The following is a 23,274-nucleotide window of genomic DNA, read 5'->3' on the forward strand; positions in this document are numbered from 1 at the left end:
CTCAAGAATGTCCACATTGCTGGGCGTTGGTGGCACATGCCTTTAATCCCTGCACTTGGGAGGCAGAGGCAGGCGGATCTCTGTGAGGACAGACTACAAAACAATACAGAGAAACCCTGTCTTGAAAAAAAGCCCCCCCCCAAAAAAAGAATATCCACATGACCAAATGAATGTGACTTCTATAACATCTTCAAGTTTCTGGAATTTCCTTTGTGAAAGATGGACAAAAATGTAAGACTAGCAAGAAATAAATGCCACTGATCATTTATATAAAAAAGATAATCTAGTCTTAAGGAAGCAGCGTTAGTCTTTCTTCTGAGTCCCAGAGAGAAACAATTTTTTTTTGCAGAAAAACAACACAGTGTCCTGATCAGGCACAGGGTCAGTTCCTGAGAACAGAGAGCCCTGCAGCTGTGTCCACATAATCTAGACCCACTGATTTGCGTATAACAGAATATTACACTGTTCTGAGAGAACTTCTTCATAGGCTGGTCACACCCTATCCAGGAATCAATCCTATTCAGGACACAGCACAGACATGAGGGCTCCTGCTCATCTCCTAGGGCTGCTGCTGCTCTGGATCCCAGGTATGGAGGACAGCAGTGCTTCTCTCAGTGTGCTCAGTGCTGCCTGGCTGTCAGGGAACTCTATAAATTCATCTTAAAGACAGATAGCTCATATTATGTTTTCTCCCATCAATTCCAGGTTTCAGATGTGATATCCAAATGACCCAGTCTCCCTCTCAGACTGTATCACTAAAAGACCCAGTCACCATCAGGTGTCAAGCCAGTCAGAGCATTCGCACTGCATTTAACTGGTATCAGCAAAAAACAGGGATATCTCCTAAGCTCCTGATCTATGCTGCATCTAATTTGTATCCTGGGGTCCCATCGAGGTTCAGTGGCAGTGGGTCTGGGACAGATTTTACCCTTACCAGCAGCACTTTGGAGCCAGAAGATATTGGAACTTACTACTGTCAACAATTCAGCAGTTACTCACCCACAGTAGAACAACTCATAACATAAACTATTGAGCAAAGCAGAAATGTGAGCCTGAGCTGCCCCAGCTGCTATTCTTGGTGACCTTACCTGCTGAGATCATTATCCAGATTAAGTTGTCTTTGAAGTGCAGTGAGTGTCTTCGGAATAAGTGGCTATGGAAACTCCCCCTCTTTCTCAGACCCAAAGAAAAGGCTTACTCCTGATTTAGTAAAAATACAGTTCAGTACTCATGATGCATGTGGATCATAGCATCTATTTGAATTCATGCCATAAAGAAAAATTCAAGGGAGACTTAAAAAAAGAAAAGGAAGAAGAGTGGAGGACTGAGAGTCTACAGTGAAGCCTCCTAACAATTTATTGGCACATAAAATCTTCTTATATATGTATGTGTGGGAGTAGGACTTATACAGATTTCTGATAGTCAGAAGTCAGAAAGAGGAGCAACAAATAGACAATAGAGTTGACAAACTTCCTGAGTATAATGATGGTAAATTTTTGACCCTTTTCTCATATCCTTGGTGTGATTGGATGCAAAGACCTAAAGACCTGGAAGGATTTTTCTTCTGCCAGCAGGACCCCTGACTGTCCTTCAAGGTTAAGACTGGATAAGGTGTGCTTTCCCCAAGTGTTAGAGCCTATCAACATCTCTGTATTTGTTAAAGTTGACCAATCTTAAATTAGGGGATGGAGACCTCTCAAATTTCATAGCACCACTAGCCATCAGAGAGACACTATTCTTCATATGGATCCCAGGAACACATTTATTATCAGATGTGAATATGTTTGGCTTTGGTTTTTTTTGCCAGCTGCCAACTTATATGTTACCATATATTTCACTATTATTGTCATCTTATTGTGTTCATCTTAGTAGTTGAGTAGTGTGATCAGAATCTTATACTTGCAGCAGAAAAACTTTTCTGATAAAACTTCCCTCTTGATGCAGACAGACTGTAAGAGCCACAGGTGGTGGATGACTCCAAAGAAATAGCATTATCCAGGAACAATGGGGCTGATAAACATATGGATTCACAGACTGTGATACTCACACAAACCTGGACAAGTTCAAATCAGACAAAATCCTAATGGGGAGAAAGGGAAGTGGACACAAAGTCCCATCCCTACCCAAGATATCTGCTGCCAAAGGGAAAATAATTTTTCCCAACATAACGTCATAATTTCCAATGTAATGTCACAGTTATATTTTAGAAAAATAGAATTTGTTCCACAAATAGTTATTAATTACTTCTAAAACTTCCCCATGTTTTTTCCCTATTTTTAATTTAAACTAGAAATAAACTCGTTTTACATGTCAATCCCAGTTCCTTCTCCTTTCCCTCCTCCCCTCCCTCTTACCAACCCCCTATCCCATCTCCTTTCTGCTCCCCAGGGAGCAGGGTGAGGTCTTCCTTTGGGGATCTTCAAAATCTGTCATATAACTAGGGCCTCCTCCATGTGTCTAGGCTGAGAGAGTATACCTCTATATGGAATGGGATAAATACTGATCCACTACTAGAGGCCCCATAGATTTCCGAGGCCTCCTAACAAAGATGGGCCCATTAGGTTGAGGGAGAACCAAGCCCCTGGCCCACAGAATTAAAGCTGAGCATGATATCCAACTGTAGAGAATGGGCTCCAACTAGTTAGCTCATGCACCAGCTGTAGATACTGGTCCTTTGGTCAGGGACCTTTCAGATAGACCCAGTTACACAATTGTCTCTCACATGCAGAGGGCCTAGTTCAGTCCTATGGAGCCTCCAGGGCTGTTGGTCTACAGTTCCTGAGTTCCCATGGGCTTGGTTCAACTATCTCTGTAGATTTCCCCTTTATGATCTTGACCTCCCCTGCTCATCTGTTCCCTCCTCCTTCTCTTCAACTGGATTTCCAGAACTACAACCAGTGCTCAGTTGTGGAACTCTGTATCTGGTTCCATCAATTACTGGATGAAGACTCTGTGATGACAATTGGGATATTCACCAGTCTGACTACAGGGGAAGGCCAGTCTAGGTACCCCCCCTACTATTGGTAGAGATCTTAGCTGGGGTCATCCTTGTAGATTCCTGGGAGTTTCCCTAGTTACAGGATTCTTCAAACCTCATAATGGGTCTCCCTATATAGCTATCTCATTCATTGCTTTCCCACCCTGTCAATCTCCCAACTTGACTATCCAGTTCCCTCATGTTATCATTCCTCCATCCCCTCTCCTTTACCACTTTGCCATTCCAAGTTTACTCAGGAGATCTTATCTAATTATCCTTCCAGGGTGAATCCGTGCATCACGCTTAGGGTCATCCTTGTACCTAGAGCTCTGGATTGTCTGGTTATCCTTTGCTTTAACCTAGCATGAACTTATGAGTGAGAACATACCATGTTTGCTTTTTCAGACTTGGTTACCTCACTCAGTAAGTTTTTTCCAGTTCCATTCATTTGCCTGCAAATTTCAAGGAGTTATTTTTTTTTACAGCTGAGTAATATTCCACTGTGTAAATATACAACATTTTCATTATACATTCTTAAATTGAAGGCCATCTGGGTTCTTTCCTGGTTCTGGCTATTATGAATAACACTGCTATGTTTGTTACTTGAGTAAGTGTCCTTGTGGTACGATTCAGCATCTTTGGGCATATGCCTGAGAGTGACATCACTGGGTCTTGAGGTAGATTGTTTCCATTTTCTGAAAAAGTACTACACTGATTCCAAAGTGGCTGTTCAACTTTGCACACCCACCAGCACTGGAGGCATGTTTCACTTATAGCACATCCTCCCCAACATAAGTTAACCTCAGTGTTTTTATTATTATTATTATTATTATTTTTATTTAGGTTAGAAACAATCTTGTTTCACATGTCAATCCCAGATCCCTCTCCCTTCCCTCCTCCCCTGCCCTCCCCATTAGGTTCCCCAGTCCTCCACCCAATGTCCACTCCGAACCACAGGGAGGGTGAGACCCTCCATGGTGGATCTCCAGTGACTGTCATTTCATCCAGGGCAGGGCCTAGGCCTTTCTCCCAAGAGTCCCAGCTGAGAGAGAATTCCTCATTGTGGCATGGGCACTCAAAGTCTATTTGTACACCAGAGATAAATGCTACCCAAGGCCCCATAGATTACCTAGGCCTCCTCATTGACACACACATTCAGGGGATCTGGGTTAGTCCCATGCTTTCCACACAGCCATCAGTCTGGGGTCCAAGAGCTCCCCGTTGTTCAGCTCAACTGTTTCTGTGGCTTAAACTAGCCCAGACTTAACTCCTTTGCCCATCAGTGATCTATTTCTGTCACTGGATTCCAGGAGTTCAGTTCAGTGTTTGTCTGTGGGTATCTGCCTCTGCTTTCATCAGTCACTGGATGAAGATTCTGTTTCCTAGACTCTCTGCCAGTGGGATTGTATGATGGCACTCCTCTGATTCATGTCTAAATCCAGAAATGAGTGAGTACATACCATGTTTCTCTTTTTGTGACTGCATTACCTCACTCAGGATGGTTTCTTCTAGTGACATCCATTTGCTGAAAATGTCAAGATTCCATTTTTTTCCTCTGAATAGTACTGTGTTGTGTAAATGTACCACATTTTCTCTATCCACTCTTCAGTTGAGGGGCATCTAGGTTGCTACCAAGTTCTGGATATTACAAATAATACTGCTATGAACATAGTGGAACAGACATCCTTGTTGTATGAACATGCATCTTTTGGATATATGCCTAAGAATGGAATTGCTGGGTCTTGTGGTAGGTTTATTCCCATTTTTTCTGAGGAATCTCCACATTGATTTCCAAAGTGGCTGTACAAGTCAGTATTGCCACCAGCAGTGGAGGAGTGTTCCCCATTCTCTACATCCCCTCCAGCATAAACTGTCCATGGAGTTTTTGATTTTAGTCACTCTGACAGGAGTGAGATGGTATCTCAGAGTTGTTTTGGTTTGCATTTCCTGGATGTCTAGGGATGTTGAGCACTTTCTCAAGTGCCTCTTAGCCATTTTAGACTCCTTTACTGAGAATTCTCTATTTAGTTCTTTACTCCATTTTAATTGGATTCTTTGGTGTTTTGGAGACTTCTTTCTTGAGTTCTTTGTAAATACTGGAGATCAGCCCTTTGTCAGATATGGGGGTAGTTAATATCTTTTCACAACTTCAGGGTTGCCTGTTTGTCTTGCTGACTGTGTCTTTTGCCTTACAGAAGCTTCTCAGTTTCAGCAGGTACCATTTAATTATTGTCGATATTAGGGTCTGTACTACTGGATTTATATTCAAAAAGCAGTCTCCTGTACCAATTCATTCAAGGGTACCACCCACTTTCTCTTCTAAGAGGTTCAGTGTGGCTAGATTTATGTTGAGGTCTTTGATCCATTTGGACTTAAGTTTTGTGCATGGTGATAGAAATGGATCTATCCACATTCTTCTACATGCCAGCATCCAGTTATACCAGCACCATTTTTTGAAGATGCTTTCTTTTTTCCATTGTATATTTTTAGTTTCTTTATAGAAAATCAGTTGGTCATACATGTATGGGTTAATACCCAGGTTTTCAATTAGATTCCATTGGTCTACCTGTCTATTTTTGTTCCAATACTGAGCTCTTTTTAGGACTACAGCTGTGTAATCAAGCTTGAAGTCTGGGATGGTTATGCCTCCAGATGTTGCTTTGTTGAATAAGGTTGTTATGGCTATCCTGGGTCTATTGTTTTTCTCTACAAACATTGATTTTTGTGGATTATTGTTCTTTCAAGGTCTGTGAAGAATTGTGCTTGTATTTTAATGGGGATTGCATTAAATCTGTATATTGCCTTCAGTAAGATTTCCATGTTTATGGTAGCCAAGCACCCCAGATCCCAGGTCTTCTCTTCTATCAATGAGACCAGGGGACCAGTGGGTCCAGTGGGACCAGGTAAAACAGGCCCTGCATACAGGCCTGTATTACAGTGCCTGGGGATTGCCTGGGGACTGTCACAGAGCTTTCCATCCCAGCAGGAGCCACACCCCCCAGATTCCAGGTCTTCCTTTCACCAAAGGGACGAGGGGACCAGGTGCGAGACTATGCACCCCTGATTCCTGGGCTTCTTCTCCACCCACGGGACCAGAACAAGGACCAGGAATACAAGAACTATCAGAGTAATGTACTTGCTTACACCCACCAAAAGGGAACTCTGATGCCACTGAATGAAGTTTCTGTTTCCCAGACTCTCTGGCCATGGGATTGTAGGCTGGCACTCCCCAGATCTATGTCTAAAATCCATATATGAGAGAATACATGCCATGTTTCTCTTTTTGTGTCTGTGTTACCTCACTCAGGATGCTTTCTTCTACTGTCATCCATTTGCCTTCAAATCTCAGGATTCCATTGTTTTTTTTTTTTCTGCTGAGTAATACTCCATTGTGTAAATTGTCATTGGTGTTTTTGATTTTAGCCATTCTGACAGGAGTGAGATGGTATCTCAGAGTTGTTTTGATTTGCATTTCCCAGATGTCTAAGGATGTTGAGCATTTTCTCAAGTGCCTCTCAGCCATTTTAGACTCCTCTATTGAAATTTCGGCTATTTAGTTCTGCAGACCACTTTTTAATTGGATCCTTTGGTGTTTTGTTGACTTGCTTCTTGAGTTCTTTGTAAATTTTGGCGATCAACACTCTGTCAGATGTGGGATTAGTGAATATTTTTTCCCATTCTGTGGGCTGCCTTTTTGTCTTGCTAACTGTGTCCTTTGCCTTTTAGAAGTTTCTCAGTTTCAGGAGGTCCCATTTATTAATTGTTGATCTCACTGTCTGTGCTACTGGTGTTATGTTGAGGAAGCTGTCTCCTGTACCAATTCATTCAAGGGTACCACCCACTTTCTCTTCTAAGAGGTTCAGTGTGGCTGGATTTATGTTGAGGTCTTTGATCCATTTGGACTTAAGTTTTGTGCATGGCGACAAATATGGGTCAATCCGCATTCTTCTACATGCTAGCCTCCAGTTATGCAAGCACTATTTTTGAAGATGCTTTCTTTATTTCATTGTATATTTTAGTTTCTTTGTCAAAGATCAGATGTTCATACGTGTGTGAGTTAATATCAGGGTTTTCAATTCGATTCCATTGGTCTACCTGTCTATTTTTGTGCCAATACCAAGCTGTTTTCAGGACTATAGCTCTATAGTAGAGCTTGAAGTCAGGGATGGTGATGCTTCTGAACATTGCCTTGTTGAACAGGGTTGTTTCGGCTATCCTGGGATTTTTGTTTTTCCATACAAAATTGATTATTGTTCTTTCAAGGTCTGTGAAGAATTGTGCTGGGATTTTAATGGGGATTGCATTGAATCTGTAGATTGCTTTTGGCAGTGTTGCCATTTTTACTACATTGATTCTACCTATCCAAGAGCATGGGAGATCTTTACATTTTCTGAGGGCTTCTTTAATTTCTTTCTTTAAAGATTCAAAGTTCTTACGATACAGGTCTTTCACTTGTTTGGTTAGCATTACCCCAAGGTATTTTATGTTGTTTTTGGCAATTGTAAAGGGTGATGTTTCTCTGATTTCTTTTTCTGCCCTTTTATCCTCTGTATGTAGTAGGGCTATTGATTTTCTTGAGTTGATCTTTTAGCTTGCCACTTTGCTGAAGGTGTTAATCAGCTGTAAGAGTTCCCTGGTAGAGTTCTTTGGGTCATTGATGTAAACTATCATATCATCTGCAAACAGTGAAAGTTTGACCTCTTCCTTCCCAATTTGTATCCCTTTGATCCCCTTTTTGTTGTCATATGGCAATGGCTAGAACTTCAAGTACCATGGTGAAAAGGTAAGAAGAGAGTGGTCAGCCTTGTTTTGTTCCTGATTTTAGAGGAATTGCGTTGAGTTTCTGTACATTTAGTTTGATGTTGCCTGCTGATTTACTGTATATAGCTTTTATTATGTTTAAGTGTGTTCCTATTATCCCAGATCTGTCCAAGTCCTTTATCATGAAGGGGTGCTGGATTTTGTCAAAGGCTTTTTCAGCATCTAGTGAGTTGATCATGTGATTTTTGTTTTTCAGCTTGTTTATATGGTGGATTACGTTGATGGATTTTGTATGTTGAACCATCCCTGCATCCCTGGGATTAAACTTACTTGATCGTGGTGAATGACTGTTTTGATGTGTTCTTGGATCCTATTTGCCAGTATTTTATTGAGTATTTTTGCATCAATGTTCATGAGGGATATTGGTCTGAAGTTCTCTTTCTTAGTTGTGTCTTTGTGTGGCTTGGGGATCAAGGTTATTGAAGCCTCATAGAAAGAGTTTGGCAAAGACCCTTCTGCTTCTATTGTGTGGAATATTTTGAGAAGAATTGGTATCAGCTGTTCTTTGAATTTCTGGTAGAATTCTGCACTGAAGCCATCTGGCCCAGCCTCAGTATTTTTGATCCTAGCTACTGGGAGAAAAGAGGACAAAGAGACAGCTGTTTGTACAGTGGAATGCGGTAAAGTGCCTAACTCCTAAAGAATTTGGAGACCAAAATTCTGTGGAGTTTGCTGCAGAGATACTGCAACAAAGAAATTCCAAACTCATCCAGAGCCTTGGGTAAAAAAGAGAGAAAAACATAGCTGGGTGAGCTGATGACTCTGTTGGGAGCCCATGTTTCAGCTCCCCTATGCGCTTATAGCTGTAAAGCCAAAGACAATGGCTTATTTTCATGAATTCATGCTCCAAATTTGAATGACAAATATAGCACAAATTCTAGCTGGTCTTAGTAATAAATACCCAGATTCAGATATCGGAGTAAATTCTGAAATATCTTAGGGACAAAGTAGCAAGACACAGTCACTTGTTATTTGACAACTCCTCAGCCTGAAAGGAGGGGAGTTCTTGTCTCTGCCTACCTTACATTCCTCTCTCTGCCCATCCCTTTCTCTTTCTGATTCCTCCTCCCTCGTGTAGGGATTAAACCTGTGTGCCTCCACTGCCTGGACTCTATTGTTATCTAGTGTCAAGTTCAGCATTCTGATTTCTAGGCAAGCTGTTTCTGTTAGAGCACAAACAAAATATCACCACATGCTTGTCTAATATTCTTGTGTCCCTGACTCCATTCTTGTTGCTTCACTCTATGAGCCCACATGAGCCTGGCTTAGTTGACTCTGTGTGTTGTGTTTTCCTGGTGTACCCTATCTCCTCTGACTTCTACAATCTTTCCTTCCTCTCTTCTTCTGGTTTCCTAAGATTTGATGCATGACCCAGTAGTGATCTCCAATTTAGACTTGTCTCCATAAACATCTAGTGGGACAATCTTCTTTTATTTCTGAAACACATTTTAAATTTGGTGGTCAGGGATGTATTTAAATGAAACAAATGGTGCCAGAAAAGTGAGGCTATTCAGGGTTTCATATTGTGGCTCATTTATGCACATGCCACAATAAAGCTTAGGGTGAATGAGTCCAAGGTGTGAAAACAACTGATAAGGAAGTGTCAGTCAGCTCAGGCAGCATTTGGGATAAGGATGGTGAGCAAGACATGCAAGAGAGGTAAATCCCACGAGCCTCATGGAAACACATAGATGAATAGAAATGGGTTAATTTAAGTTGTAAGAGCTAGTTAGTAAAGACTGAGTTATTGACCGAGCATTTATAATTAATATTATTATTTGGGAGCAACTGCTGGAACACAGTTCCACCCACAAAGGCACACTCAGCTTCCCCTACTCTCCATCCACCACTGCACCCTAAGTGTTCTCTGCCCTTTTTCTCAAGTCTCATCTTCGCCGTTTCATGAAATTCTCAAAACCCAGACCATAAACATGGAGTGGAAAGGGTTCCTTCAGCTTATGGTTCATTCCATCACTGAGTTAAATCAGGGCAGGAACTCAATACAGAAACCTTAAGGGAGGAAGCAGAGAAAATGGACTACAACCTAAGACACATGTCCAGGAGTGGCACATCCCACAATGTACCAAGCCTCTCACATCAATCACTAATGAAGAAAAAAATTTGCTCACTGACCAATCTGATGGAGATAATTCCTTAACTAAACTTCCTACTTCTCAAATATATTTATGTTTGTGTCAAAATGACAAAAACTTACCATATAAGCATACTTGAGCACTTGAGTATGCTTAGGTGCTCAAATGAATGGAGAAGTTATACATGTATTCTTTATGATAGTAGTTGCCTACCCTCAGTCTTCTAAAGTTCATTTTATACATAATGCTGGAGAAATTAGAAAAAGATAAAAGAGGCTAGAAGAAATATTGTTAATTGATATAAGAAGTACCTTGGAAAAGGGTTCTGAACACTGAATAAAATAGGACTGTTCACGACCTCCTGAACAAGGATGTGGGTTTGGAGATCTGGTTAATCTATGCGGCCTCTGGGAGTGGATCAGTATTTATCTTTAGTACAGGAATGGACTTTGGGAGCCCACTCCACATAGAGGGATACTCTCTCAGCTTATTCACACTGGGGAGGGTCTAGGCCCTGCTCCAAATGATAAGATAGACTTTGAAGATCCCCCATGGAAGGCCTCACCTTCCCTGGGGAGCAGAAAGGGGATGGGGTAGGGGTTCATTGTGGGTCAGGGGAGGAGGGGAGGGAGAGTAAACTGGGATTGACATGTAAAAGAAGCTTGTTTCTAATTTAAATAAAAAAGGGGTATAAAAGGACATAGATTTCTGGAAAGCGTGGATAATGAGCTGATTTTCCAGCAGGGGTCACCATGAACACATATCTTTCTAATTAATGGTCTGCAACAGAATGATCAGTCATTTTTATAGTGCTAGAATAGATTATTGATTATATTCTTAGGATATTTATTAATTTAGCAAGCAAGAACATCTCCAGGGTCTCAAGCCACTTCTCTGGTGATCCTGGTAATTCATTGTTTTCAAATGAGCTAAAAAACCTTTCCCAAAATGTTGTGCTGAACATCAAAACTCAACACAGGGTAAAGGATTCACCTGACTTCTGGTTCAAATACAATAGGTGAGATGCCCCAGTGACTGCGTTATTTGTGTCAAATGCATATAGCACAGAAAGTAGAGATGGTAGTGAGGACCAAGGTAAAAAATCAAAGCACAGTTCACATGAGAGAATCCAGTGTCAGTGAGTGGATATTTTCTAGAAAGTTTCTTTTCTTAAGTTATGTTTTTCTTTCTTTTGTTGATATTATTGCTGTGAATTTTTACTTTAAAATAATGGCCTTCCACCTTATTTTGGTCCTTGTACATATATCAAATAACTTGGTTTTTTTTTTTGGCTTGCCAAATATTTATTTTACATTTCAGTCTTTTGGCATTACATTTACTACATTCTAAATTATCATTTTTCTCCTTAGTTCTATTGTCAACTTTTTTTTTTATTCTCCAGATTTATTTTGGTAAAAAAAATCAGATATAACCTTTCAAAAATTACATTAATGTTTAACATGCATTCAAATAACTTTCTTTTTTTCCCAGTTTAAATTTAGATAAGAAACGAGGTTGCTTCACAAGTCAGTTCCAGGTCCCTCTCCCATTCCCTCCCCTCCTCCCGTGCCCTCCCCCCAACCCCCCCCCCCGTTATCCCCTCATTCCCCAGGGAGGGTGACGCCCTCCATGGGGGTGTCCATAGTCTGTCATTTCATATAGGGCAGGGCCTAGACCCTTCCCCAAGAGTTCAGGGTGAGAGTGCACCTCACATTGTTCTATGGGAGTCCAAAGTCCGTGTGTATACTTGGGATGGGTACTGATCTGCTGCCCAAGGCTCAATAGGTTCCCTAGGCCTCCTCACTGACACCCAAATTCAGGGGGTCTTGATCAGTCCCATGCTGGATTCCCAGGCTGATGCCTGGGATTCAAGAGTTAACCTTTGTCTGGTCAGCTGTTTCTGGGGGTTAAACCAGCCCAGTCTTAATCCCTTTGATCATCAGTCCTCTCTCTCTGTTACTGGCTTTCTTGAGTTCAGCTCAGTACTTAACCAACCACTAAATGAAGTTTCTGTTTCCCAGACTCTCTGGCCATAGGATTGTAGGCTGGCACTCCCCAGATCTATGTCTAAAATCCATATTTGAGAGAGTACATGCCATGTTTCTCCTTTTGTGACTGGGTTACTTCACTCAGGATGGTTTCTTCTAGTGTCATCCATTTGCCTGAGAATCTCATGATTCCATTGTTTTTTTCTGCTGAATAGTACTCCATCGTGTAGATGTATCACATTTTCTCTATCCACTCTTCGGGTGAGGGACATCTAGGTTGCTTCCAAGTTCTGGCTATTACAAATAAAGCTGCTATGAACATAGTGGAACAGACATCTTTGTTGTATGAATGGGCATCTTTTGGATATATGCCTAAGAGTGGAGTTGCTGGGTCTTGTGGTAGGTTTATTCCCATTTTTCTGAGGAATCTTCATACTGCTTTCCAAAGTGGCTGAACCAGTTGGCACTCCCACCAGCAATGGAGGAGTGTTCCCCTTTCACCACATCCTCTCCAGCATAAATTGTCATTGGTGTTTTTGATTTTAGCCATTCTGACAGGAGTGAGATGGTATCTCAGAGTTGTTTTGATTTGCATTTCCCGGATGGCTAAGGATGTTGAGCACTTTCTCAAGTGCCTCTCAGCCATTTTAGACTCCTCTATTGAAAACTCTCTATTTAGTTCTGCAGCCCACTTTTTAATTGGGTCCTTTGCTGTTTTGGAGACTTGCTTCCTGAGTTCTTTGTAAATTTTGGAGATCAACCCTCTGTCAGATGTGGGATTAGTGAATATTTTTTCCCATTCTGTGGGCTGCCTTTTTGTCTTGCTGACTGTGTCATTTGCCTTACAGAAGCTTCTCAGTTTCAGTAGGTCCCATTTATTAATTGTTGATCTCACTGTCTGTGCTAGTGGTGTTATGTTCAGGAAGCTGTCTCCTGTACCAATTCGTTCAAGGGTACCACCCACTTTCTCTTCTAAGAGGTTCAGTGTGACTGGATTTATGTTGAGGTCTTTGATCCATTTGGACTTAAGTTTTGTGCATGGCAATAAACATGCATCGATCCGCATTCTTCTACATGCCAGTCTCCAATTATGCCAGCACAATTTGTTGAAGATGCTTTCTGTATTCCATTGTATATTTTTAGCTTCTTTGTCAAAGATCAGATGCTCGTACCTGTGTGGGATAATACCCGGATTTTCAATTCGATTCCATTTGACTACCTGTATATTTTTGTGCCAATACCAAGCTGTTTTCAGGACTATAGCTCTATAATAGAGCTTGAGGTCAGGGATGGTGATGCCTCCGGACGTTGCCTTGTTGAACAGGGTTGTTTCGGCTATCCTGGGTCTTTTGTTTTTCCATACAAAATTGATTATTGTTCTTTCAAGGTCTGTGAAGAATTGTGCTGGGATTTTAATGGGGATTGCATTGAATCTGTAGATTGCTTTTGGCAGGATTGCCATTTTTACTACATTGATCCTACCTATCCAAGAGCATGGGAGATCTTTCCATTTTCTGAGGGCTTCTTTAATTTCTTTCTTTAAAGATTCACAGTTCTTACAATACAGGTCTTTCACTTGTTTGGCTAGCGTTACCCCAAGGTATTTTATGTTGTTTGTGGCAATTGTAAAGGGTGATGTTTCTCTGATTTCTCTTATAGCCCTTTTATCATCTGTATATAGTAGGCCTACTGATTTTCTTGAGTTGATCTTGTAGCCTGTCACTTTGCTGAAGGTGTTAATCAGCTGTAAGAGTTCCCTGGTAGAGTTCTTTGGGTCATTGATGTAAACTATCATATCGTCTGCAAACAGTGAAAGTTTGACCTCTTCCTTCCCAATTTGTATCCCCTTGATCCCCCTTTGTTGTCATATGGCAATAGCTAGAACTTTAAGTACCATGTTGAAAAGGTATGGAGAGAGTGGACAGCCTTGTTTTGTTCCTGATTTTAGAGGAATTGCATTGAGTTTATGTCCATTTAGTTTGATGTTGGCTGTTGGTTTACTGTATATAGCTTTTATTATGTTTAAGTATGTCCCTGTTATCCCAGATCTCTCCAAGACCCTTATCATGAAGGGGTGTTGGATTTTGTCAAAGGCGTTTTCAGCATCTAGTGAGATGATCATGTGATTTTTGTTTTTCAGCTTGTTTATATGGTGGATTACATTGACGGATTTTGTATGTTGAACCATCCCTGCAACCCTGGGATGAAACCTACTTGATCGTGGTGAATGATTGTTTTGATGTGTTCTTGGATCCGATTTGCCAGTATTTTATTGAGTATTTTTGCATCAATGTTCATGAGGGATATTGGTCTGAAGTTCTCTTTCTTAGTTGTATCTTTGTGTGGCTTGGGGATCAAGGTTATTGAAGCCTCATAGAAAGAGTTTGGCAAATACCCTTCTGCTTCTATTGTGTGGAACACTTTGAGAAGAATTGGTATAAGCTGTTCTTAGAATTTGTGGTAGAATTCTGCACTGAGGCCATCTGGACCTGGACTTTTTTTGGTTGGGAGACTTTTGATGACAGCTTCTATTTCCATAGGGGTTATAGGTCTATTTAAATTGCTTATCTGTTCTTGATTTAGTTTTGGCAAATGATAGCTGTCCAGGAAGTCATCCATTTCCTTCAAATTTTCAAATTTTGTGGAGTACAGGTTTTCAAAGTATGACCTAATGATTCTCTGGATTTCCTCAGAGTCTGTTGCTATGTCCCCCTTTTCATTTCTGATTTTGTTAACTTGCGTGTTCACTCTCTGCTGTTTGGTAAGTTTGGACAAAGGTTTGTCTATCTTGTTGATTTTCTCAAAGAACCAACTCTTTGTTGCATTGATTCTTTGTATTGTTTTCCTGGTTTCTACTTTCTTGATTTCAGCCCTCAATTTGATTATTTCCTGGCATCTACTCCTCCTGGGGGAGTTTGCTTCTTTGTGTTCTAGAGCTTTTAGCTGTGATGTTAATTCTCTGGTATAACTGTTCTCCTGTTTCTTCATGTGAGCACTTAGTGCTATGAACTTCCCCCGTAGCACTGCTTTCAAAGTGCCCCATAGGTTTGGGTATGTTGTGTCTTCATTCTCATTGAATTCGAGGAAGTCTTTAATTTCTTTTTTTATTTCCTCTTTGACCCAGGGATGGCGCAGTTGAGCATTATTCAATTTCCATGAGTTTGTAGGTTTTCTGCAATTTGTGTTGTTGTTGAATTCTAATTTTAAGACATAGTGGTCTGATAAGATGCATGGAGTTATTCCAATTTTTTTGTACCTACTGAGGTTTGATATGTTGCCAAGTATGTGGTCGATTTTTGAGAAGGTTCCATGTGGTGGTGAGAAGAAGGTATATTCTTTTTTATGTGGATGAAATGTTCTATAGATATCTGTTAATCCCAGTTGGGTCATTACTTCTATTAGACCCTTTGCTTCTTTGTTGTGTTTCTGTCTGGTATTCCTGTCTAGTGGTGAGAGTGGTGTGTTGAAATCTCCCACTTTAACTGTGTGGGGCTTTAGATGAGATTTAAGTTCTAATAATGTTTCTTTAATGAATGTGAATGCCTTTGTATTGGGGGCATAGATGTTCAGGATAGACACTTCATCTTGGTGGGTTTCACCTGTGATGAGTATGTAATGACCTCCTTCATCTCTTTTGATTGATTTTATTTTAAAGTCTAGTTTGTTAGATATTAGGATTGCTACCCCTGCTTGTTTCTTGGGTCCATTTGATTGAAAAAATTTTTCCCAACCTTTAAGTCTCAGGTAATGTCTGTCTTTGAGGGTGAGGTGTGTTTCTTGTATGCAGCAGAAGGAAGGGTTCTGTCTTCGAATCCATTCTGCTAATCTGTGTCTTTTTATGGGTGAGTTAAGGCCGTTAATATTGAGGGATATTAATGACCATTGATTGCTCATCCTTCTTCGATTTGCGATGGTTGTTGGTGGAATTATGTGTGGAATTTCACCCCTTTGTTCTTTTGTCTGTTGGTAGAGAGGGATTCTCTAATGCTTATGTTTTTCTGGTTGTAGTTAGCTTCCTTGGGTTGGAGTTTTCCTTCGAAAATTTTCTGTAGGGCTGGGTTAGTGGACACATATTGCTTGAATCTAGTTTTGTCATGGAATATCTTGTTTTCTCCGTCTATAGTGATTGAGAGCTTTGCCGGGTATAGTAGCTTGGGCTGGCATCCGTGGTCTCTTAGTGTAGGTAGAATATCTATCCAGGACCTTCTGGCTTTCAGAGTTTCCATGGAGAAATCAGGTGTAATTCTGATAGGTCTGCCTTTATATGTTACTTGACCTTTTTCCTTAGCTGCTCTTAATATTCTTTCTTTTTTCTGTATGTTTGGGGTCTTGATTATTATGTGGCAAGGGGATTTTTTTGTGGTCCACTCTATTTCGTGTTCTGTAAGCTTCTTGTACCTTCATTGGCATGTCTTTCTTAAGGTTGGGAAAGTTTTCTTCTATGATTTTGTTGAATATGCCTTCTGCTCCTTTGAGGTGGATTTCTTCTCCTTCTTCTATACCTATTATTTTTAGGTTTGGTCTTTTCATGGTGTCCCATATTTCCTGGATGTTTTGTTTTAAGGATTTGTTGGATTTAAGGTTTTCTTTGGTTGATAAATTCATTTCTCCTAGTGTATCTTCAACACTTGAGATTCTCTCTTCCATCTCTTCTATTCTGTTGGTAATGCTTGTATTGGTAGTGCCTGACTGTTTGTCCAGCTTTTCTATTTTCTGCCTTTCTTCAGATTGTGTTGTTTTTAATGTCTCTATTTCAGTTTTCAACCCTTGCAGTGTTTGCATTGCTTCTTGCAATTTTCTGTTTATCTGTTCGTCCATTTGTTACCTTTTATGAATTTTTTGGTTTGTTCTTTCTTCCATTTCTTGCATTTTTTGGTTTGCTTTTTGTTCCATGTCTTGCATTTTGTGCTTTGTTTCTTCTTCCATTTCCTGCCTTTTTTGGTTTGTTTCTTCTTCCATTTTTTTCATTTTTTGCTTTGTTTTTTCTACCATTTCTTGCATTTTTTGCTTTGTTTGTTCTTCCATTTCCTTCCTTTTTTGGTATGTTTCTTCTTCTAATTCTTTCATTTTTTGCTTCGTTTTTTCTTCCATTTCTTGCATTTTTTGCTTCATTTCTTCTTCCATTTCCTGCCTTTTTTGTTTTGTTTTTTCATCCAATTCTTGTGTTATTTGGTTTGTTTTTTCTTCCATTTCTTGCATTTTTTGGTTTGTTTTTTCTTCCATTTCTTTGAGGGATTTTCCAATATCCTCTTTTAGGGCCTCTATCATTTTCATGAAAGTGTTTTTAAGGCCGTTCTCTTCTGCTTCATTCACATTGGAATGTTGGGGTCTTGCTGGTGTGGAGTCTCTAGAATCTGGCGGTGTCATATTTGTTTTTCTGTTGCTGACTGTGTTTTTGTATTGTCTCTTTCCCATCTCTTCTTCTAGTGGGTGCAGAAAGAGCCCCTTACTGGTCTGGGGACCAGAGTTCCCTTTTGGTGGGTGCTAGGAAGTCCAATAATCTGGTGGTTCTTCTATTCCTTGTCCAAATTCTGGTCCCATGGGTGGAGAAGAAGAACAGGAATCTGGGGCACTTAACCTCCTACCTGGTGCCCTGGATCCTATGCTGGGTCCTGTTGTATCTGATCCAGAACAGCTACTCCCCTGGTCTCCCTGGGTCCTCTGATTTCCTGGTCTCATTGGTGGGAGAGAAGATCTGGAGTCTGGGGTGATTGGCTCCCCGCAGGATTGGGAGCTCTGTGCAGTTCCCAGGCAATCTGCAGGCACTGGAACAAAGCCTGGGAAGCTGGCCTGTTTACCTGATGCTGCCTGAGGGATAGCTACTTCCCTGGACTCCCAGGCTCCTCTCGTTTCCTGGTCTCGATGGTGGGAGAGAAGATCTGGGGTCTGGGGTGCTTGGCTCCCGCCAGGATTGGGAGCTCTGTGCAGTTCCCAGGCGATCTGCAGGCACTGGAACACAGGCCGGGAAGCCGGCCTGTTTACCTGATGCATATCAAATAACTTGTAACATGGGAAACATTTAACCATATTGGTAAGTATCCCATTCATAGAGACAAGAGGAAGATCAAATTCTTGCTTTGAGATGGTGTTTATATTACAAATTCAGAGTAAGTCAGGCACTGCACATAATTGACACTGTCACTTAGTATTGAATCTGAACATGTCACAATTAGAATAGTAATGGAAATATTCAAGAAGAGATATGTAATTGAGGTAATCTCATATTAATCATGGTACACAGCCTTGGTACTCCTTAGAATTTAGCTATGATCCTTATCTTCAGAGCTCTATGAAATATTTGATTTTGCTGGGCATTGGTGGAGCATGTCTTTAATCCCAGCACTGGGGAGGCGGAGGCAGGCGTACCTCTATGAGTTTGAGGCCAGCCTGGTCTACAAGAGCTAGTTCCAGGACAGCCTCCAAAGCCACAGAGAAACCCTGTCCTCAAAAAACCAAAAAAATGTTTCATATTGATGACTATTGAAATTTCATTAGAGTAAAGAACAACTTTACAGATTTGTGGGTGTAGTATAAATAGCCTTTATGTTCTAGATTTAAGGAAAATTTAGTATGTTTATTTATCTTTTGCTTTGTATTTGTGGGTACATGTAGATGTTACATGGATAATAAAAACCCAGAGACAGGCTAGGCAGTGGTGGTGAACACCTTTAATCCCAGCACTCAGGAGGTAGAGGTAGGCAGATCTCTGTGAGTTCGAGGCTGGGCTGGACTGACAGCCTCCAAAACAATACAGAGAAACCCTGTCTTGTAAAGCCAAAAACAAACAAACAAACAAACAAACAAACAAAACCCAGAGACAGATATTGAGGTTAAAGCTGAAGTTCAAGAAACAAATCATCCAAGCCACCAGAGCGCCTTTACCTCTACCAAGGAAGGGAGATCCTATCTTTAGAATGGCTGGGAGACTAATTTCCCCAAGACTGGATACAGCATGAGACCCTGGTCTTCCTCTCTATATCTCTCTCTCATGCTGGGTTTAAAGGCAAAAGATCTGTTTTTCTTTAGACTGATTCACTTTCATGTAGCCCTGGGTGTCCTGGAACTCACAGAGATCCATCTGTATCTTCTGAGTCCTGGTATTAAAGGTGTGTGCCACCCCCACCCAGATTCTATGACTGCCCAGTGTGACTGGCTTTGCAGTCTGATCTTCAGTGGCATTACTAGATCATAAACAATATATCATCACATGTAGACACATGCCTGAGATATTTGACCTCTCCATCCATCAGGTTAATTTGTGGATCAAACTCTGGTCATCAGTCTTGCTAGGAAGTGCCTTTACCAACATTGAGCCCAGTGTCTCATATATATTAGGATTGTGATGGTTTATTAGGGGTAAAATGCTATATATTCTGTGAACATGGAAGTGTCCAAGGTGTGGAGCAAACAAGCAAGGCAACAGTCATATAAGTGGCAAATTGTTACTCAAAGGCCGAATTTGGTCCAGAACTTAGTTTTGGAAACAAAGATTTTTCAGAATATACATTCCTGACAGGACATGAGAACTAAACACTGTGTATGTCAAAGAGCATGTGACCCCAAGATATGTGGATATCTCTGATATCTATATGATATGTATGGATAGCACAGCTGAAGGTTCTCTGAGGATATTGAGAACAAATAAGGGCAGAGTATGAAACTGAACCACAGTCATACAGAGTGTCTTGGATTTAGCTTTCTTGAAGTCTTTTTCTTCAGAATTTTCTTTTGTTTCAGTAATATATTTAGTGAAATGTAAGGTGATTTTTTGCTGATTGTGACTGAGTATTGAATGTGTACTGATTTAAGTGAATATATTTTGGTCATGAGAATGGAAACATCCCCACTTCATTTTTTCTTTTTTAAAAATATTTATTTTTATTTTATGTGCATTGGTATTTTGCCTGCATGTATGTCTTTGTGAGTGTCAGATCTTGTAGTTACAGTCATGAGCTGCCATGTGGGTGCTGGCAATTGAACCCGGGTCCTCTGAAGACTAGTCAGTGCTCTTAACCACTGAGCCATCTCTCTAGCTCCCCATTTGATTTATTATACCACAGCATGAACAAAATAGGATCACTGAAGAACCATGGTTTCAAATAAATATATTCTTAATTTTGAGTATACTTAAAATGATAGGAAATTGTATATGATCATACTTTATGTGTGAAAATATTTTTTCACAATATTCACAGAAATATTTGAGTTTTGAAATAATTAAGACCTCTTAGTCCGATCTTTAGTTGCAAATGGTTGTCTCTGCCACATCACTCACATAATCATGAAGTTGATATGCAATAACTACATGGGGAAGATACATTTGGGCATACACACAAATATTTTTAGATAAAAGTAATAGAAAAATTGATAATAACTATGACCCATTCAGCTAAAATTGCAATATGTTTTATGTTACAAGGGTTTCCTTAGTGTATTTTCTTCATGAAATATAAGGTACTTCCTTAGTAGAAGACATACTGCTTTTTTCTTTTTTTTTCTTTTTGGTTTTTCGAGACAGGGTTTCTCTGTATTGTTTTGGAAGCTGTCCTGGAACTAGCTCTGTAGAACAGGCTGGCTTCGAACTCACAGAGATCCACCTGCCTCTGCCTCCCTAGTGCTGGGATTAAAGGCATGCGCCACCAACGCCCGGCTGACATGCTGCTTTTTAACAGAGCTACAATGAATACATTTAAAACACTGTAATTGAAAGATGCTAATTTAGAGTTATTTATATAGGAGATGGTATTTATTTTATCACTGACCAAAAATGCAGAGTGCAATGCAAACAAACCTGCTTGCCTACTATATGCTGTGCACTCAATACCCAATGCTTGAACTCATAACTTCAGGATATGGGTACTAGTAATACTCTGATTTGAGTTCCAGTTTCAAATCACTGTCCTTCCATTAAGTAAATGGCTTCAGTATTGAATGTTCTTTTGGACAGCTGACTCTCAGGGGATCATGACTGAACCAGGGTTTCCTGTTCATCACAATCCAGGATTAGTTTCAAAACTGCCTATTAGGGTCAGAGAAGAAAATGGTAAACATTATCTTTCTGAGGATATACAAATAACATTTTCTAGCACAGCATTGTTATTCTACAATCCAAACCTTTAAATTTAAATCCAGAGGCTCACATGGTTGTTTATATTTCCCTTTCCAGGAAATTGATTCATGATTAACCAGGACTAGTCATAAAATGTATTGTCATGTCTTCATACTGCAATCATGATTTCTTTTTTTAAAAAGTAGATAATCCATTAATAACCCTTGGTGTTATACTACTATGATAATAATAGAAATGCTAGTAGTGGATGTCTTTGTTCCATTACTCCGTCTTCATCTATTTGACTAGCATAGCTTGGGTCCTGGAATCCTGACTTGAGTCAGCAAAGGAATGAAAGACAGCAACAGAGGTAAAAGTACAGTAAATCTGGGTCAGGTGGGATTCTGCAACCTCCATAACCCAGAATCTCAACATGTTTAGGCACAGCTCAACATAAATTAGGTGCTTTTCTTATGTGGTCTCTGTAGTCTAGTAGCATGAGAGTATGAATGTCCAGGTGGAGGAAGGCAGTTTACACACTGATCAGTTATTCATAAATACTCATACTTGGACTCCCAAGGATACCTTGGCTGCCCTTATTGAGCTTGGCCAATATCAGGAACTGGCTTTGCCAATGTTTCATGAGACCAAAGCCTTGGAATCCTCAACATGGCCATGCCCATGTTAACAATATGCAATCACTGAGGACTTCACTAACTCAGGGTTCCCTCTGCTTTATATCATTGTGTTTTATCACTGGGGACTGTTGGGGGATGTCACACTTTAACTATGCATTTATAACAGGTTTTATTAAGAACAGAAGCCACAAAGGGGACCACAAAGAGATGTGCTGCTTTTTTGAACAGCATATATTCTTGCATAGCCGAACTCTTGCTGAGAGCACATCAGCTTCTGAGGAGAAGGCGCTGTGGTTTGCAGGAAGAGTCATAAACAGCCTCAAAAGAGGTCATAACCCACTAGGACAGGACATTCAGCATGGCCACAGAGCTAGAAAGTAGCTTATACATTTTCAGGTCTAAAGACAGAATCCCCTGGGGCTGGAGAGATGGCTCAGCAGTTAAGAGCACTGACTGTTCTTCCAGAAGTCCTGAGTTCAATTCCCAGCAACAACATGGTGGCTCACAACCACTTTGAATGAGATTTGGTACCTTCTGCTGGCATGCAGAAGATTGTATACATAATAAATAATTAAAATATTAAAAAAAGATAGAATCCCCTTATGCTGAGTCTCTTATAGGAAAGGAGAATGAAAGAGTATTAAGTAAAGGAGGATGGACACCATTTATTAGAAGACAATAAGTTGGCAGTGGCATATGTTCTTATGTCTGTTCCCTACTGGGAAGGTTATATTTAGTAGAGTGTTACATGTATTATTTATTCACATACTTTTATCTTTTTTCCTGAGTTGAGACAGCCTTTCAGCTGTGACCTTGTCTTCTAGTCTCTGCTGATTTGCATGTAACCAGAAAACACACTCCTATCCAGAGGACTTTTTAATAGGCTGGTCACACCCTGTGCAGGAGTCAGTTCCAGTCAGGACACAGCACAGACATGAGGGCTCCTGCTCATCTCCTGGGGCTGCTGCTGCTCTGGATCCCAGGTATGGAGGACAGCAGTGCTTCTCTGTGTGCTCAGTGCTGCCTGGCTCTCAGGGAACTCTATGATTGACTTTGAGGCAGAATTATATAGTTTTGTTCTTTCTTCCCCTCTTAATTCCAGGTTCCAGATGTGATATCCAGTTGACCCAGTCTCCATCTCAGACTGTATCACTAAAAGACCCAGTCACCATCAGGTGTCAAGCGAGTCAGAGCATTGGCACTTCATTAAACTGGTATCAGCAAAAACCAGGAAAATCTCCTAAGCTCCTGATCTATGCTGCGTCTAATTTGTATACTGGGGTCCCATCGAGGTTCAGTGGCAGTGGGTCTGGGACAGATTTTACCCTCACCATCAGCACTTTGGAGCCAGAAGATATTGGAATGTATTACTGCCAACAGCACTATGATTACCCACCCACAGTGGAACAACTCATAACATAAACCATTGAGCAAAGCAGAAGTGTGAGCCTGAGCTGCCCCAGCTGCCCCTCTTGGAGACTCTATCTGCTGATATCATTACTCAGATGAAGCTGTCTTTGAAGTGCACTGGATTCTCCTGTCCTTTCCCCATCAAAAGCAGAAAATTCTGTCTACCCTTGGTTTTCACATTGCCAAATGTGAGCAACTTCAATCAACTTGTTTAAAAGAAAAAGCCTAGTTTCCAAAGGTTTAGGACAATATCAGTCACAATATGATAAAATACAAGGAAAATTGTGAAGTTTGGACA

At 40.6% G+C, this 23,274-nt stretch overlaps 2 gene segments (V, D, J or C); both read left to right on the plus strand.

Annotated features, from left to right (window-relative positions):
* The first annotated feature begins 493 nt into the window (after window positions 1–493).
* Window positions 494–1,025, plus strand: LOC121136535. The segment is given in 2 exon segments: window positions 494–587; window positions 706–1,025. Coding segments are annotated over 2 exon segments (369 nt in total).
* A 21,366-nt stretch (window positions 1,026–22,391) lies between these two features.
* LOC121136536 lies at window positions 22,392–22,988 on the plus strand. The segment is given in 2 exon segments: window positions 22,392–22,549; window positions 22,669–22,988. Coding segments are annotated over 2 exon segments (369 nt in total).
* The last annotated feature ends 286 nt before the right edge of the window (window positions 22,989–23,274 follow it).

Source organism: Mesocricetus auratus, unplaced genomic scaffold (assembly GCF_017639785.1).
Source record: "Mesocricetus auratus isolate SY011 unplaced genomic scaffold, BCM_Maur_2.0 Super-Scaffold_100676, whole genome shotgun sequence".
Lineage (NCBI taxonomy): Eukaryota > Metazoa > Chordata > Mammalia > Rodentia > Cricetidae > Mesocricetus > Mesocricetus auratus.